Genomic DNA, 13,086 nt, shown 5'->3' with positions numbered 1-13,086 from the left:
CCTCCCACAGACCACACTCGTAACCTCAGCATCATACTCGACTCCTTCCTCACCATGAACCGACAGATCAACGCCATATCCTCCACATGCTTCAACACCCTCTTCAAACTCCCCAAGACCTTCAAATGGATCCCCCCTGAATCCAAAAAGACCATCACCCACCCACTCATCACCAGCAGTCTGAACTACGGGAATGCCCTCTACGCCGGAATCAACAAATCTCTACTCCATCTCTACAAACCTCTACTCCACAAACTCCAGACCGTCCAGAACGCCACAGCTAGACTCGTCCTCAGCATCCACGACAAGACCACATCACCCAACACTTACGAGACCTCCACTGGCAACGTGTCGAAAAAAGAGTGATCTTCAAGCTGCTCACACACGCCTACAAAGCCGTCCACAACACCGGACCCAAAAACCTCAAAGAAAGAATTTCCTTGTACGCCCCCAGGGGAAACCTCCGATCTGCTGACCTGGCCTTGGCTGAAATCTCCTGCATCCACAGAGCCAGACTGGGAGGCAGGTTTTTCTCATACATGGCGGCCAAGACTTGGAACTAACTACCCCCTCATCATCAGACAAACCCCCCACACTGCAAGCATTCAGGAGGAGCCTCAAGACCTGGCTTTTCGGATGACCGGCGTCAGGTAGAGCCCCAGACCTGGCTGTCCGACGCCTGTAGCTGCCGAAATCCCTCCCACCCCCCAACCCCACAGCGCCTTGAGACCCTCACGGGTGAGTGGTGCACTCTACAAATCACTGATTGATTGATTGATTGAAGGGGTAGTATGTTTCAAACTTTAGCACCCAGGCACTGGAAGGCACAGCCGCCGGGTCCGGCTCTTCGGACGCAGGGACAGTGGTGAGCAGGAGGTTTGCTGACTCAAGGAATCTGGCAGTGATGTGAACGCTGGTGCAGTTGTTGAGGCTGGTGGGACCTAAATTGTGTTGTGCTTTGTATTGGCCAACATAACGTGGGCTCTCCTCCCAGCCCTAATTGTAAAAAAAATGAAAAAAAACTTGGCCTCGACACCTGCCCCCACCATTCGGTCTTCTCTTCTCTCCCCTTTGGAAGGGGGAGGGTGTGGCGCTGCAGCCAGATTGGAGTCTTGACTGCAATGAAAATTACTTTATAAAAAAAAGTTTAACCGCAGAAAACAGCTCAAAAGAAACTCGATTTAACGAACAACTTAAAGAAATCAAAGCCAATAAAAGTTGTTTGAGAGAGCTAAGACAGGGACCCCACCCCAAAAGCTCGATAAACTTCTGCTCAGTGACAGGTCTCACTATATCACAAAAACATGGTTTTATTGTTTTCCTATTTTACTATGAGCATGGTTTGTAAAACACAATTGCTATTTTCCATAACTTATAATGCGCACACTGTGAACAGTCACCTTTAAGCCTAGGAACAATGCTGTAAATATTTAGTTTTGGCAAAAAATGTGAATTGGTCGACTTTTTTGTATTTTTATTTTCTGCGTTGTTTGGTTCTTACCATTTACACCCAGTTCCACAGTCATTGATGCAGTCAGTCCCGCAAGAGGCCTTTTCGTCATCTCATTCACTTGACATCATGAGACACTGTAGAGACGGCAGGCACTGGAAATAATAAGAAAAAAATAAGGAAGTGACAAATAGTTATTTCCAACCAGATGTGTCAAGGTCTGGGCGTCTCTTGTGTCTCGTGAGAGTGCATGCGGTGTGTGGAAATGTGCTCCCTTCAGTTGAGGGTCCTTCCTCAGTGTCGAAATGCTCTTTTAGTTGAAGGCCCTTTCTCAACCGGGGGTTATTTCTGGCTTAGAGTCAAGAACAGGAACTATCTCTTAAAACAGAAACTATCTCGTTGGTTTTTGGAATTGGCCGAGCCACAAGAATGTGTGGTCAATGAACGGAGGGGCCAGGGGGAGGGTGTCTTGTTCGTGGGTTTGGAGACAAAATGGATGACACACGCAAAGATGGGTGTTGTCCGAATCAAAATGGCAGACAGGCGGAGTAGGGAAACGATGGGGCACAACTGCCAATTTTATTTCCTCAAGGACGGCCTAAGATTGAACAGACCAGGGCTGGAAAAAGGTAAGCCCTGGCTTCGCCCAGTATTAGGTTCCTGGATGCCTGAACCTCGCTGCTGCGAGGGTCAGAAGTGGCAGCCAAGCCGGCACAGCTAATTTTTTAAATACTATTGTAATCATTATAATAGTAATTAGAAAATTAGCATGGTGCTGATGTTAGGGGAAATAGAGGGGGCGCAGCCCCTTTGCCCAAAGGGACCAGCCGCCTCTGGTAGCGCTAAGCATTGTTGAACACATACGGTCAATAAATGAGAGACACGATCAAGAAGAAACTCAAGACCAATTTAGGAATTTAACATGTATTTTTATAGAATTTTTAACACCAAGCGGTTTGTAATTGGGTAAGTACTTTTGACAATATCAAATTTTACTGTAGACACAGTAAAAAATGACAGCTGTCAGATTTGAGGCCTGAGCCTCGAACGTGGTAATGTTTTCCTGTGGGTTAAACATTCACTAAATAGGGGTCACTTGAAACGACTTCAGGGATTGATCTACTGAACTTGAGGTAAGTAGGGGGCCAAGGCCCTTAGAAACGCCAGCAGGTTCCGTTTACTGGTGTGTCCGGGTGCAGAGGCCCTGAACGCTACATCTGACGTCCATGCAGAAACCTGTAAGCTGAAAAATGCTGCAAGTGTTGGATTGGGGACTAGTCCGTCGGAGCCCAAAGGGGGCTAGGTTCTTGAGAGCCTATGGGACGCTGTCGGTCCGCTCGGACTCAGGCTGTGAGGCTCAGGTATTGAGGTATTTTAGTCTGCGGGTCGTTGGTGTTAGAGGCTCTACCATTCGGTGTCGACCTGGAGAACGGGACAGTAGTGTTGAGACACTTGGTTTTGGCCTCTGCGATGCTGACATCTGTTGTCGGCTGGTTGATCTTGCAGATTTTTGTAGTCCAGATTGGGCTACAAACAAACCTTGGTTGCTGTAAGGTGTCCGGTATCCCGGTTATTGGTGCAAAGTGGCTCTTGGGGGCCCAGGCATCTCCAAACATGGTGGGGAGATGGTTCTGACCTCTTGGACCACAGTGACCTCCTCCTGGGTGGCTGCTGTCAACGCCGTCTCCTCGTCGTGCTTCAACATCCTGCGCATGCTACGGAAGATCTTCTGGTGGATCCCCACCGAGACCAGGAAGACTGTCACCCAGGCCCTCGTCACCAGCCGACTGGACTACGGCAACGCCCTCTACGCTGGAACCACCGCCAAGCTCCAGAAGAGACTCCAGCGGATCCAGAACGCCTCAGCCAGACTCATCCTCGACATCCCACGAAACAGCCACATCTCCGGACACCTGAGAGACCTGCACTGGCTCCCCGTCAACAAAAGAATCACCTTCCGCCTCCTCACCCACGCACACAAAGCCCTACACGACCAAGGCCCGAGCTACCTCAACAACCGAATCAACTTCTACGCTCCCAAGCGCCACCTCAGATCAACCAGCCACGCCCTCGCCGCCGTCCCCAGCATCCGAAGAGCGACAACAGGAGGAAGGTCCTTCTCCTACCTGGCCGCCAAGACCTGGAACTCCCTCCCGCTCGACATGCGCCTGACCCAAGACCACCTCTCCTTCAGGAAGAAGCTCAAGACCTGGCTGTTCGAGCAGTAAAGGCACCCCCCCTCCTAGCGCCTTGAGACCCTACGGGTGAGTAGTGCGCTCTATAAATGTATTGATTGATTGATTGATTGATTGCTGCGTCTGTGGACACGGTGGTCAGCAGAACGGTGAACCAGCCGTAGCCGGTGCCTGCAGAATGCGGGGATGTTTCTCCTCCTCTTCAAGGGATATGCTGGCTGGTTGGCGAAGTGCTGGCAGCTCTCCGAGCGTTTTGGATGATGAAAGCTGCAGGACGAGTCGAGTTGTTGCAATTGTCGAGACTGGAGCAGGTAGACAGGGTTTGCCGCCAAAGTCTACAGGTAGGCGACAGTTCTCGCTTCTTTGGCTCTTCTTTGTCCTCCTTTAGTCAGGCGAATCTGCTTTCCTGGTGTGAGGGGGCCACCTAAATACTCAATTTTGGGGCGTTAAGGGGAGTGAAGTGTAGTAGCCAATAGGCTACTTACCATTGAGGTCATTACACCCCCCGCCCCCTATATGACCACTTCCTGTGGGGAAAGGACATAACCCTGTCCCGGAGTTCCTAATTCCACCAAAATCAAGATGTAGAGCACATCGGGCAGCTCACCCTCGGGTTGCGGCTAGCCTGGTGGTGCAACATGCCTACTTGGGAGAGGGCTTAGAATCCATTTGTAATCTTGAATGTTGGCGCCGTGGTCCCAGATCCCATCAAAAGTGCAAAGCACAAGCCAAGTTCTTCACTGATAGAGTGCAGCTGCGTTGCGGCTCTGGCTGGTACTGGTCTAGTGAATGTGTGACTGCACGTCGGGCAACCGTGTTTGTAGGCTGTCACAGGGACTAGAACTAATGTCAATCTTGGACCCAAACCAGTGCCAACCTCTTGCCCAAACTCATGCCAACTTCAGGCTCAAACGAATGCCATACTCCTGTCCAAGCCCATGCCATCCTCTTGCCCAAACCAACCCCAACCTCCGACCCAAACCTAAAATTGGGCTCAAACCATTTTCATTTTCATTTTCGATGATAAACCAATGCCAGTCTCTGACCCAAACTATTGAGAACCTCGGGCCGAAACCAGTGCCAACCTCTCACAATGACCAATCAGACTCTGATGATGCAAATCAGATGCAGATGAGGGATGGTGCAGGGCAGTGCCCAGTGACCAGGGTCTGAGGGTGTCCCGGGTGTCCCTACACCAGGATCCTTACGCTTGAGGCTGACTCCCCTAGAAGAGCTTTGCCTGTGAAGCTGCTGGCCTCGGTTAGATCTTCTGGGGCTCGGGCGATCACAGAGGGTCAGAGGCTTAGGACTGAGGCCAGGAGGCCGGCGATTCAATGCTAATATCGCTGCAACCGCGCAGAGCGTTTTGACGTGGTTTCAGTTGCAGAACCTGTAGGGCTTTGCTGACCTATCTCTCCAACGTCTCCAGCCCAGGAGATTGAACCGGGGGCCGCAGAGGATTCGGAAGCAGCTCAGCGGGCTCTGACCCAGAGATTCTTTCATGGAGCCCAAGGCAATGCAGACAGGTATTGGGGTGTCCGTCGCCTACACACCTGCTGGGATACTGGGGGAGACACAGTACACACAGCTTCCAGTCATGCCCCGTCCAATGGAAGCCAAGGACCTCAGTTATGGGAGACTGACGGAGCCTTTTAAAAGCAGGCATCCCCACCAGGGGCCGGCTAAAAGCTTTCCTCCCTGGACCCACGGAGCTCGGTGGAGAGGGCAGTGCCCACTCCCTCTCGAAGGGGCCCTTTGGGGCCACCTTGGCATTGCAGTGCTCCCTGGGGTACTGGGGGAGCAGATGCCTTCACGGCAGGGCACTTCCTATCTAGAAACCCCCAAAGCAATCATTCCTTGAAATATGATATTAAATGCTGTATTTGTTTGCTGCTGTACCCTAACCTAAAGTTGTCTCCTCTCTGATTGTGCAGAATTTGCAAGAATCCGCTCGTCCTGGAAGACGGACACCTGGGTGTGGCTGAGAATATTCCTCACGGATATGATCATTTTTCAGGTAAATTTGAGGCCTCTGATTTAATGTTTATTTTTCAATGACAGAATCACAGGATCAACGACATAGAGCTCGAGACAGGAAGAGGTAGCGCAGTCCTGCAGAGGAGAGGAGTGGGACATTAGAGAACCATGACAGGCGCAGCAGCCCTGCAGCGAAAGGGAAGTACCTTAGAGTACCGTAAAAGGTACCACAGCCCTGCGCAGGAGTACCCTAGACTATTAGTAAAGGTGCCACAGTCCTGAAAAGATGATGGGTTGTACCCTAGAGTAACATTAAAGGCACTGCAGTTCTGCAGAGACGCGTACCCTAGAGAACCATTAAAGGTACCTCAGTCCTGCAGGGAAGGGGAGGGCCCTGAAGTTCCCTTACGGCTATAGCAGGCGTCCCAAGAAGGGTTTTAGAGTCCCACTGGTCCTCTTTAGGGACATACATCGGGAATCAGACTGGGCATCTCATAGGGCGTGGCACACCCCCCATATGCCACCAAATAGGCCCTCGTCGGCAGTGGTAGGCCTTGCAGTGGAATATTTTTTTCTTGTTTGCTCAGTAGATGTCGATTCTGGCCTTAAAGTCGCGTCATTTATAAATGCTAAGTTTCGACCCTTCTAAACCTTTTGTTTTTTTTTTAATATATTTTTTTATTATTTTCTGGCAGAGGTAGTACATACAAGGATAAAACAAAAATGAGGAGACCATCACAGTGCTATACGGAGAAAAAGAAGAGAAAAAGAAAAGAAAAGGAGGAAAGCAAAAAAACAGCCATCATACAATTTAAATCCAGTTATCAATTGGCGACCATAATTTACGACCGAAGGTCTTCTTTTTAACACCTTTCAGTTTATACACTGCTTTATCCAATCTATAAACATTTAGCAACTTTCCCAACCATAGCTCGAAAGTTGGTGGTTCTACATCCAACCATCTGGAAGTAATACAGGCTCGATAAATCGACATTCCCACAAACATAAAATTTTCTTGATCTGTAGTTAGATTCCGAGGGGGGAAATAAACACCAAAAATAATAATAGTGGGATGGAGCGTGATCCCCACATGTAACAGATTAGTCAAGAACTTTTCAATCTTCGCTATATATGCAGCCAATTTGGAACATTTAAAAAACATATGAATTGAATCTGCAGCTAAGGTACCGCATCGGCTGCAATTAATACCTTTTTGAGCTTTCCATTTTAACAGTTTTGCAGGTGTATAATAGAGATCTAGAGTGGACATAAAATGTTGGCTCTTGAGAGAACTATTAATTAGTATCTTATTGCTCATCTCAAACACTTTAACCAGATCAATCCCTACAATGCCAAGCTTTCGCTGCCATTTCACGGTGTGATGATCAAGATCATTCTGACGCCTATTGTTCATTAATTGGTAAATAATACCAATACGACTATTTTTCCTAGAGCTTTCTAAGATATCAACAGATTCCATCATATCCGTGAATAAGACATTTTTTTTTTCCAGAAAACTACGAATCTGTAGGTATTTAAAAAAATCGTTCCTAGATAAACCAAATGTCTCTTGCAGTTTCGAAAAAGACATAAGGGACCCATTTTGATATAATTGTCCAAGTGAATAGATCTGTTTCGTATGCCACCGATAGATTACCATATCTTGAAAAATTACAGGTAATGACTTGTTATCGGACAAAGGTGTATAATAATTCAATTTTGAGATAATACGTAAAGTTTTATTTATTTGTCTCCAAATTAATAGTGCAGCTATGACCACCTTAAATTTAGTTTTTTTATAGTAGCTGTGTTCAATAACTTTAAGCAGACATTGCCGGGCATGAGTACCTAGAAGCATTTCAAAGATAGACGGTGCGGTTGCTGGTTCCGATACATAATCATGAAAAAACAGAACTCGAAAAGTTTTCAAAGCAATGGCCCAATAATACATTCTAAAATTTGGAAGGCCTAAACCAGCACCTTCTAAACCTTTTGTGCTGAATAATATATTTGACTTTCCTTTTGTCCCTCGCTTGGGATGTTTGACCAGAGCCGGCTCAGAGAGGAGCTTGCTGTGTTTCTTCCAGTTTCACTAGTGTGCAGACAGCTGTTGAATCTGCTCCTCATACCTTCTCCAGTTCTACCCTCTTTCTTTCAGGGGCAGTACAAGAAGGCGGTCTCCAGTCTCCACATCCTGACCGCTCTCCAGGGCGCGCACGCCCCGCTGCAGATCCTTGGACAGGTCTCGTTGGAGCAGCATCGGGCGCTCATTCAGCTGGCGACCTGCCACTTCGCTCTCGGTGAATACAGGGTAAGTGGACCTTTGGAGCCGGGGGAGACGACGGTGGCTGGCTCAGCTCTTGTGGCACCGCCACGCTTGGAATGGTGTAAGCCGGCAGGGGTGGCCTCTAGTCGGGGCAGTGCTTTAGGGACATAGAGCTCTGCAATAGCGTGTGACATGTATTGCTGATGTCCTTGGAACCTCAGAACCAGATGACACTGCGAGCTGCCTGGACTGTCACGTGCCTCCTCTGTAGGGCTGGTCAAAGCATCAAGGCTCATCTTTGACGTTGGTGCAGTATTGAAGCTTAGATGAAGGTAACACGCAAATAACTCTCAATAATTGTCGTGTCCAATCGGTGTTATGTCTTTATTGAAACCTTATTTCAGTATTCAGTTCAGTCAAATGATAGGATAAAGTTTCACAGTTAAAATGTATTCCCTCAATCTGGGGCAGTTCTGACTCCTTCTTCTTGGCCAGTTAGAGCATGAACTGAGCAGACAAGATAAACAATGCAGAGAAGGGGGAGGAGCCAAGATGGCGTCCGGGTAGGACGCTCAGTCCCTCGGCTCCGAGGGTCATCTCCACCTTTGCCACTATCCTGCCGTCTATCCTGGCCCGCCATGGCAGATTGGTGATAGTGATGACGTACGGCGACCGGTGGAGAAATTCTGAGGCGGTACCGTTTTCGCTAGCGGGAGAAATGACGGATCGCAATATGCGGCCCACAGCGCTTCTCATACCGGGACCTCGAGTGGATGGTGAGGCCGGCCGCTCAGTGCGCGACTTGGGAGGCCAGCAATCGCTGTGAGCCGGTCGGATTTTTCCTGGTGCGGGGTACCCGAATCTCAACACACATGCCCCGCTCTCCTGCAGGTACGGATCGAATCGTGCCTGGCGCTTCGTTTTGGGCACCGCACGGCGGCTAGTGTCCTAACTGCTGGCTGCCGAGAAACGGCTTTTGTGGAGCTCCGCAATCGGCGGGAGGCTCCCGAATCTCTGCTCCCGCTCACTTTCACAAGACGGCGTCTCTCTGGGTCTTCAGTTTGTGGCGACATATTGGCACTGTTTGTGACCATTATATTGACTGGAACTCTGGCTTCCCACTTTGAATGCCCTGACCTGTTTTGTAGTGTCTACCCCTACGCAAACGGCGGCCATGATGGAACACAGCCTGGGGAAGTCGGTGCTGCAGTGTGATGGCGGACGTGTAGTGCAAAGGGACACACTCGAAGGGGAGAGTGGTGTCGATTTGGGAAATGGCGATCTTCTGGCTGCTATCCTCTCCCTTCGTCACGCTCTGGCGCACTCTGCTAAAATCCTGATCGACAAGGTGGAAGATATCATGTGTGCATTGGGGAGATCGCGAACGGTTGATTCGCAGATACATTTCTACTGTTCTTGTTCCTCGTCCGTCTCCATCAAGATGGCTGCCCTGTTTCACAATGGCGGATCCGAATCTCCGGACCTCGGAAACTTCAAGGCTGCGGATGTTACATGCCCGGGGCGACGTGAAGATGTCGGACTGGAATCGCGATGGGAGTATTTGCCCCTAGCCATGCTCCCCACTGCCCGGGGGTCGCCTCGGGAGTTGTTGGATGTTGCCATTTTTCCTCCTGACTTGGCTCCGCGTTGTGACATGGGGATGGTTCATTTTTTGCCCGGGATGGGATCATTGGGTTTGAGCGTAGCTGCCATGCTTGGGGGGTTGTACCGACTTGCTGATTTTGGGTTGCTGTTTGCGTTTTTTTGGGACACTTTGGTGAACTGTGGTGCACGTGAAAAAACGGGACAGGGATGAACACTTCCTATTACTGACTGATGGGTTACTCGTTGCTGACCGAGCCAGATCTGTGATGTGCTGATTTCTTTTACTGTGCACTGTGCCGGCTTCGTGCCTTGTGAATTGCTCTTCTGGTGATGTTTTTGGCGCCGGACTCTACATCCTTATTGATTTTTGGGAGGGTGATACTGAGGGCAGACATGTGGGATGTGGATCGCTATCCTTGCTTATGATGTGGGTTGCCTTTGTGTTTCCGACTTCTCTTGCTTGTAATGCTTGCCGCCGCCGGTCGTCATGTTTTGCGCTGTTGGCCTTGCGGGTGGGTGGAGCTGGGGGACGGGTGGTGGACTCCTCCCCGCTTTCCCTTTCATGGGAGATTATTAGGGCTGTTCTTTCTTTGTCTTTCCTTTTTTCTCTTTTCCTTCTTTCTTTTCTTGTCTATATTTCGGGTTCTTTAATGGGCGACAGACACTCTGCCGGGGGGGGGTAGGCCGTAGCCTCCGCGTTGCTGTAGGGTGGGGGGAGGGTTTTTAGTTTTCTCCATTTACTTTCTATGGGCCTTATTTTTATTTTTTGCGCTTTCTTCACCTGTTTCTGTTCTGGGTCCGTGCTGGGGGTTAGTGGGGAGGGGGTGGCGCTGTCTGTGGTGCGTAAATGCTGGCTGCTGATCTTGTTGTTTTCTTAGTACCGCCATATTGTCCGATGTATTAATTTCCATTGTTGTTTTTAGTGATGATGCCTCCCGCTCCTGTAGTGATGCTATTGTATGGACTCAGTATTCTTTTGTTCTTATTCTTCATTGATTTATGTTTCGAACAGAAAATTTTAAAATTAACCTTTAATGCTCCTTCTCCCCGGCGCCATGTTTCTATCCAGTGTAACGTTCGTTGATTATTGCTAAGCCACCTATTGCCGCGGGGGAACTGTTTTATTTGCATTTGTGCTTCAATGTATCGTGTCCGGCCTGACGGTTGTGGGCCCGTATTTGTTCTTTTCATGCACAATAAAGGTTTAAAAAAAAAAAAAAAAAAAAAAAACAATGCAGAGAAAACACCCTCAAGAGGCAAACTCTTAGGTCATGTTCGCTTACTGAACCAGTTTGTAAATAAATCAGTCAATCGGAATTTATAAAGCGCGGCTAATCACCCATGAGGGTCTCAAGGCACTGAAAGCTTCACTGTGCTTCGTAGCATTTGTTTCGGTCTAGTTTTGCGCTCCCCGCTGCGTCTTCGTACATTGATGCTTCACATTAAAACCACAGGTAACCTCGCTATTTCAAAACCATTAGCTGTGTAAAGTGTTTGCAATTTTTGTTGAAGTAGTTTTTCTTTGTAAAGGTTTGAATAGAAATTTACTCATGTTTATCTTGTGACACTTGTTTTTTTGTTGTTCACATACATGTTTTGGGTGTCACAGATTTACTTTCTTCCTTCAAATGACCGACTAGAATGCTCAGATGTTAAACATGTGATGCCCATATATGCCAAAGGTACCATTTGTCATGGAGTCTTCTTTCCGCCGTTGGATTGCAAGACTTCTTGCATTTTCAATATGTGACACGTGGTTTTATTATGTCGTTGTCAATGTACACATGTCGAGGGTGCCTCGGTGTCTTTACTCCCTCAGATGACTTGTGAGAAGGTGCTTGGAGGTTTAGCCTGTAACATTTGGTTTTATTTCGCCGTAGTCAGTCTTTCTTTCCTAGGATGTCTTGTTAGAAGGTACTTGTATATAAAATCTCAGACACATGGTTTTACTTCTTTGTTGTCTACTCACCCACTTGTTAAGGGTGTCATGTCTCTTTTTCCCTCATTGAACTGTGAGAAGGTGCTCAGATGTTCAGCATGTGACACATGGTTTTACAGTGATTTCTGAATACAAGATTTCATCTCCAGAATACGCTAAACATCTAGCTCCCTGTCTTTGAGAGCAATCCTTTCATCTGTTTCCCTGCTCACTTGACAGCAGGCAGGGAAGCAAACGAAAACGTCGCTCTCAGCAAGCGGGAGCAGTTTCACAGATGTCGCTTGCTAAGAGCAGAGTCAGTGTTTGTTCTTACTTGGCGGGAGCTGTCAAAGCAAGCAGTTATGTGCAGAAGGTGGGAACCCTGGGACATAACAGGAGCCGGCCCTGGGGGGGTGGCAGTTCCCCGGGCCATGTATTGCTCCTGGAGGGGAGCCACGCAGCCCCCTCCTTCCTACTCTGAGCACAGGCTGGCCCCAGGGAGATGGTGGTTTCTGGGGCCATATATGGCCCGGGAGGGGTACCTCGCTGCCCCCTCCCAGTATTATTGACTCTTTAGGAGCCGGGGAGGTGATGTCTCCAGGGTCTGGGGAGTCTGTGCGCCTCCGCCAAATAATTTTTGTCCCAAATTCAAGGGGCTTTGTGTTGCCCACAAGGCCCTGCATGGACAGGCCCCAAGACGCATTAATGAATGCCTGGGGAAATACGTCCCTGGCCGCATCCTAAGATCTTCCACGGGGGACAAATGAACCTGCCCGCGGTTTAACTACACGACTAAAGGAGGGCAAGCCTTCTCCATCCTCATCCCCCAACTATGGAATATGCTACCAGGTCATCTTCATGCCGAAAAAAGCCCTCCTGCCATTTAGGAAGAAACTGAAGACTCTCCTTTTCACCGATGCTTATTTATTTATTTAATTTGTTTTATTTTGAAAGTTTTATATAGCGCGAACAAGATCTTTGCAGATAACAGAGCGCTTTACACAGGCTGGTGGAAGGGTAGGGGAAACAAGGGGGCATAGTAGGTAGGTAAATCATCAAGTTCATGTACATAACAAAAATATAGTACAGGTATGAGGAATCAAGGCTAATATACTAAAATATATAGACTAATATAAGTCACAACACATGTGCAAAGGAATATATAGGCTATATCATAATAAAATACTGGAATACTGTTAGCAGTGTAAGTCAGACGCATTGTTCAAGTATATTTAGCCATAAGGATACTTTTGACTTCTTTCTTAAAAAGAAGGGAGGAGGAGATGAGCCTCGTTTCAGGAGGAAGTGCGTTCCAGATCCTGGGCGCCATTCCAGAGAAGGAGCGTTTGTAAGTTTTTTCCTTCCGGAATCTTCGCGGTTTCAGCAGAAGATTGTTTGTGCTCCTGGTAGTTCTGGACCCTCCTGAAATTGTCAACTTATGAGTGAGGTAGCTGGGTGATTTCAGGTGAATAGCCTTGTGCGTCATGCAGGCAATTTTCAGGTGTATTCTGGCTTCAAGAGGCAGCCAGTTCAAGGATTTGAAGTCAGGGGAGATATGCGAGTGTTTTTGATCCAGTGATGAGTCTCGCTGCCGCATTTAGTGACGCTCTGAGGGGTGCAGTTGTCGTTAGGGGGAGGCCGCAGAGGGCCACGCTGCCGTAGTCTATGCGAGGGA

At 48.4% G+C, this 13,086-nt stretch overlaps 1 protein-coding gene across 1 annotated transcript in view; it reads left to right on the top strand.

The window, feature by feature from the left end:
• LOC144819158 (integrator complex subunit 10-like) overlaps positions 1–13,086 on the top strand; it is a gene marked incomplete at its 3' end in the record, with an annotated part of 321,688 nt that overhangs the window by 243,660 nt on the left and 64,942 nt on the right. The window contains exons 8-9 of the mRNA XM_078677130.1: positions 5,580–5,662; positions 7,781–7,933. Coding sequence (XP_078533256.1) covers positions 5,580–5,662; positions 7,781–7,933 — 236 coding nt within the window. The remainder of the gene's footprint in view (positions 1–5,579; positions 5,663–7,780; positions 7,934–13,086) is intronic.

Source organism: Lissotriton helveticus, chromosome 2_1 (assembly GCF_964261635.1).
Source record: "Lissotriton helveticus chromosome 2_1, aLisHel1.1, whole genome shotgun sequence".
Classification (NCBI taxonomy): domain Eukaryota; kingdom Metazoa; phylum Chordata; class Amphibia; order Caudata; family Salamandridae; genus Lissotriton; species Lissotriton helveticus.
The sequence above is the reverse complement of the archived record's forward strand: the minus strand, read 5'-3'. Positions and strand labels throughout refer to the sequence as shown.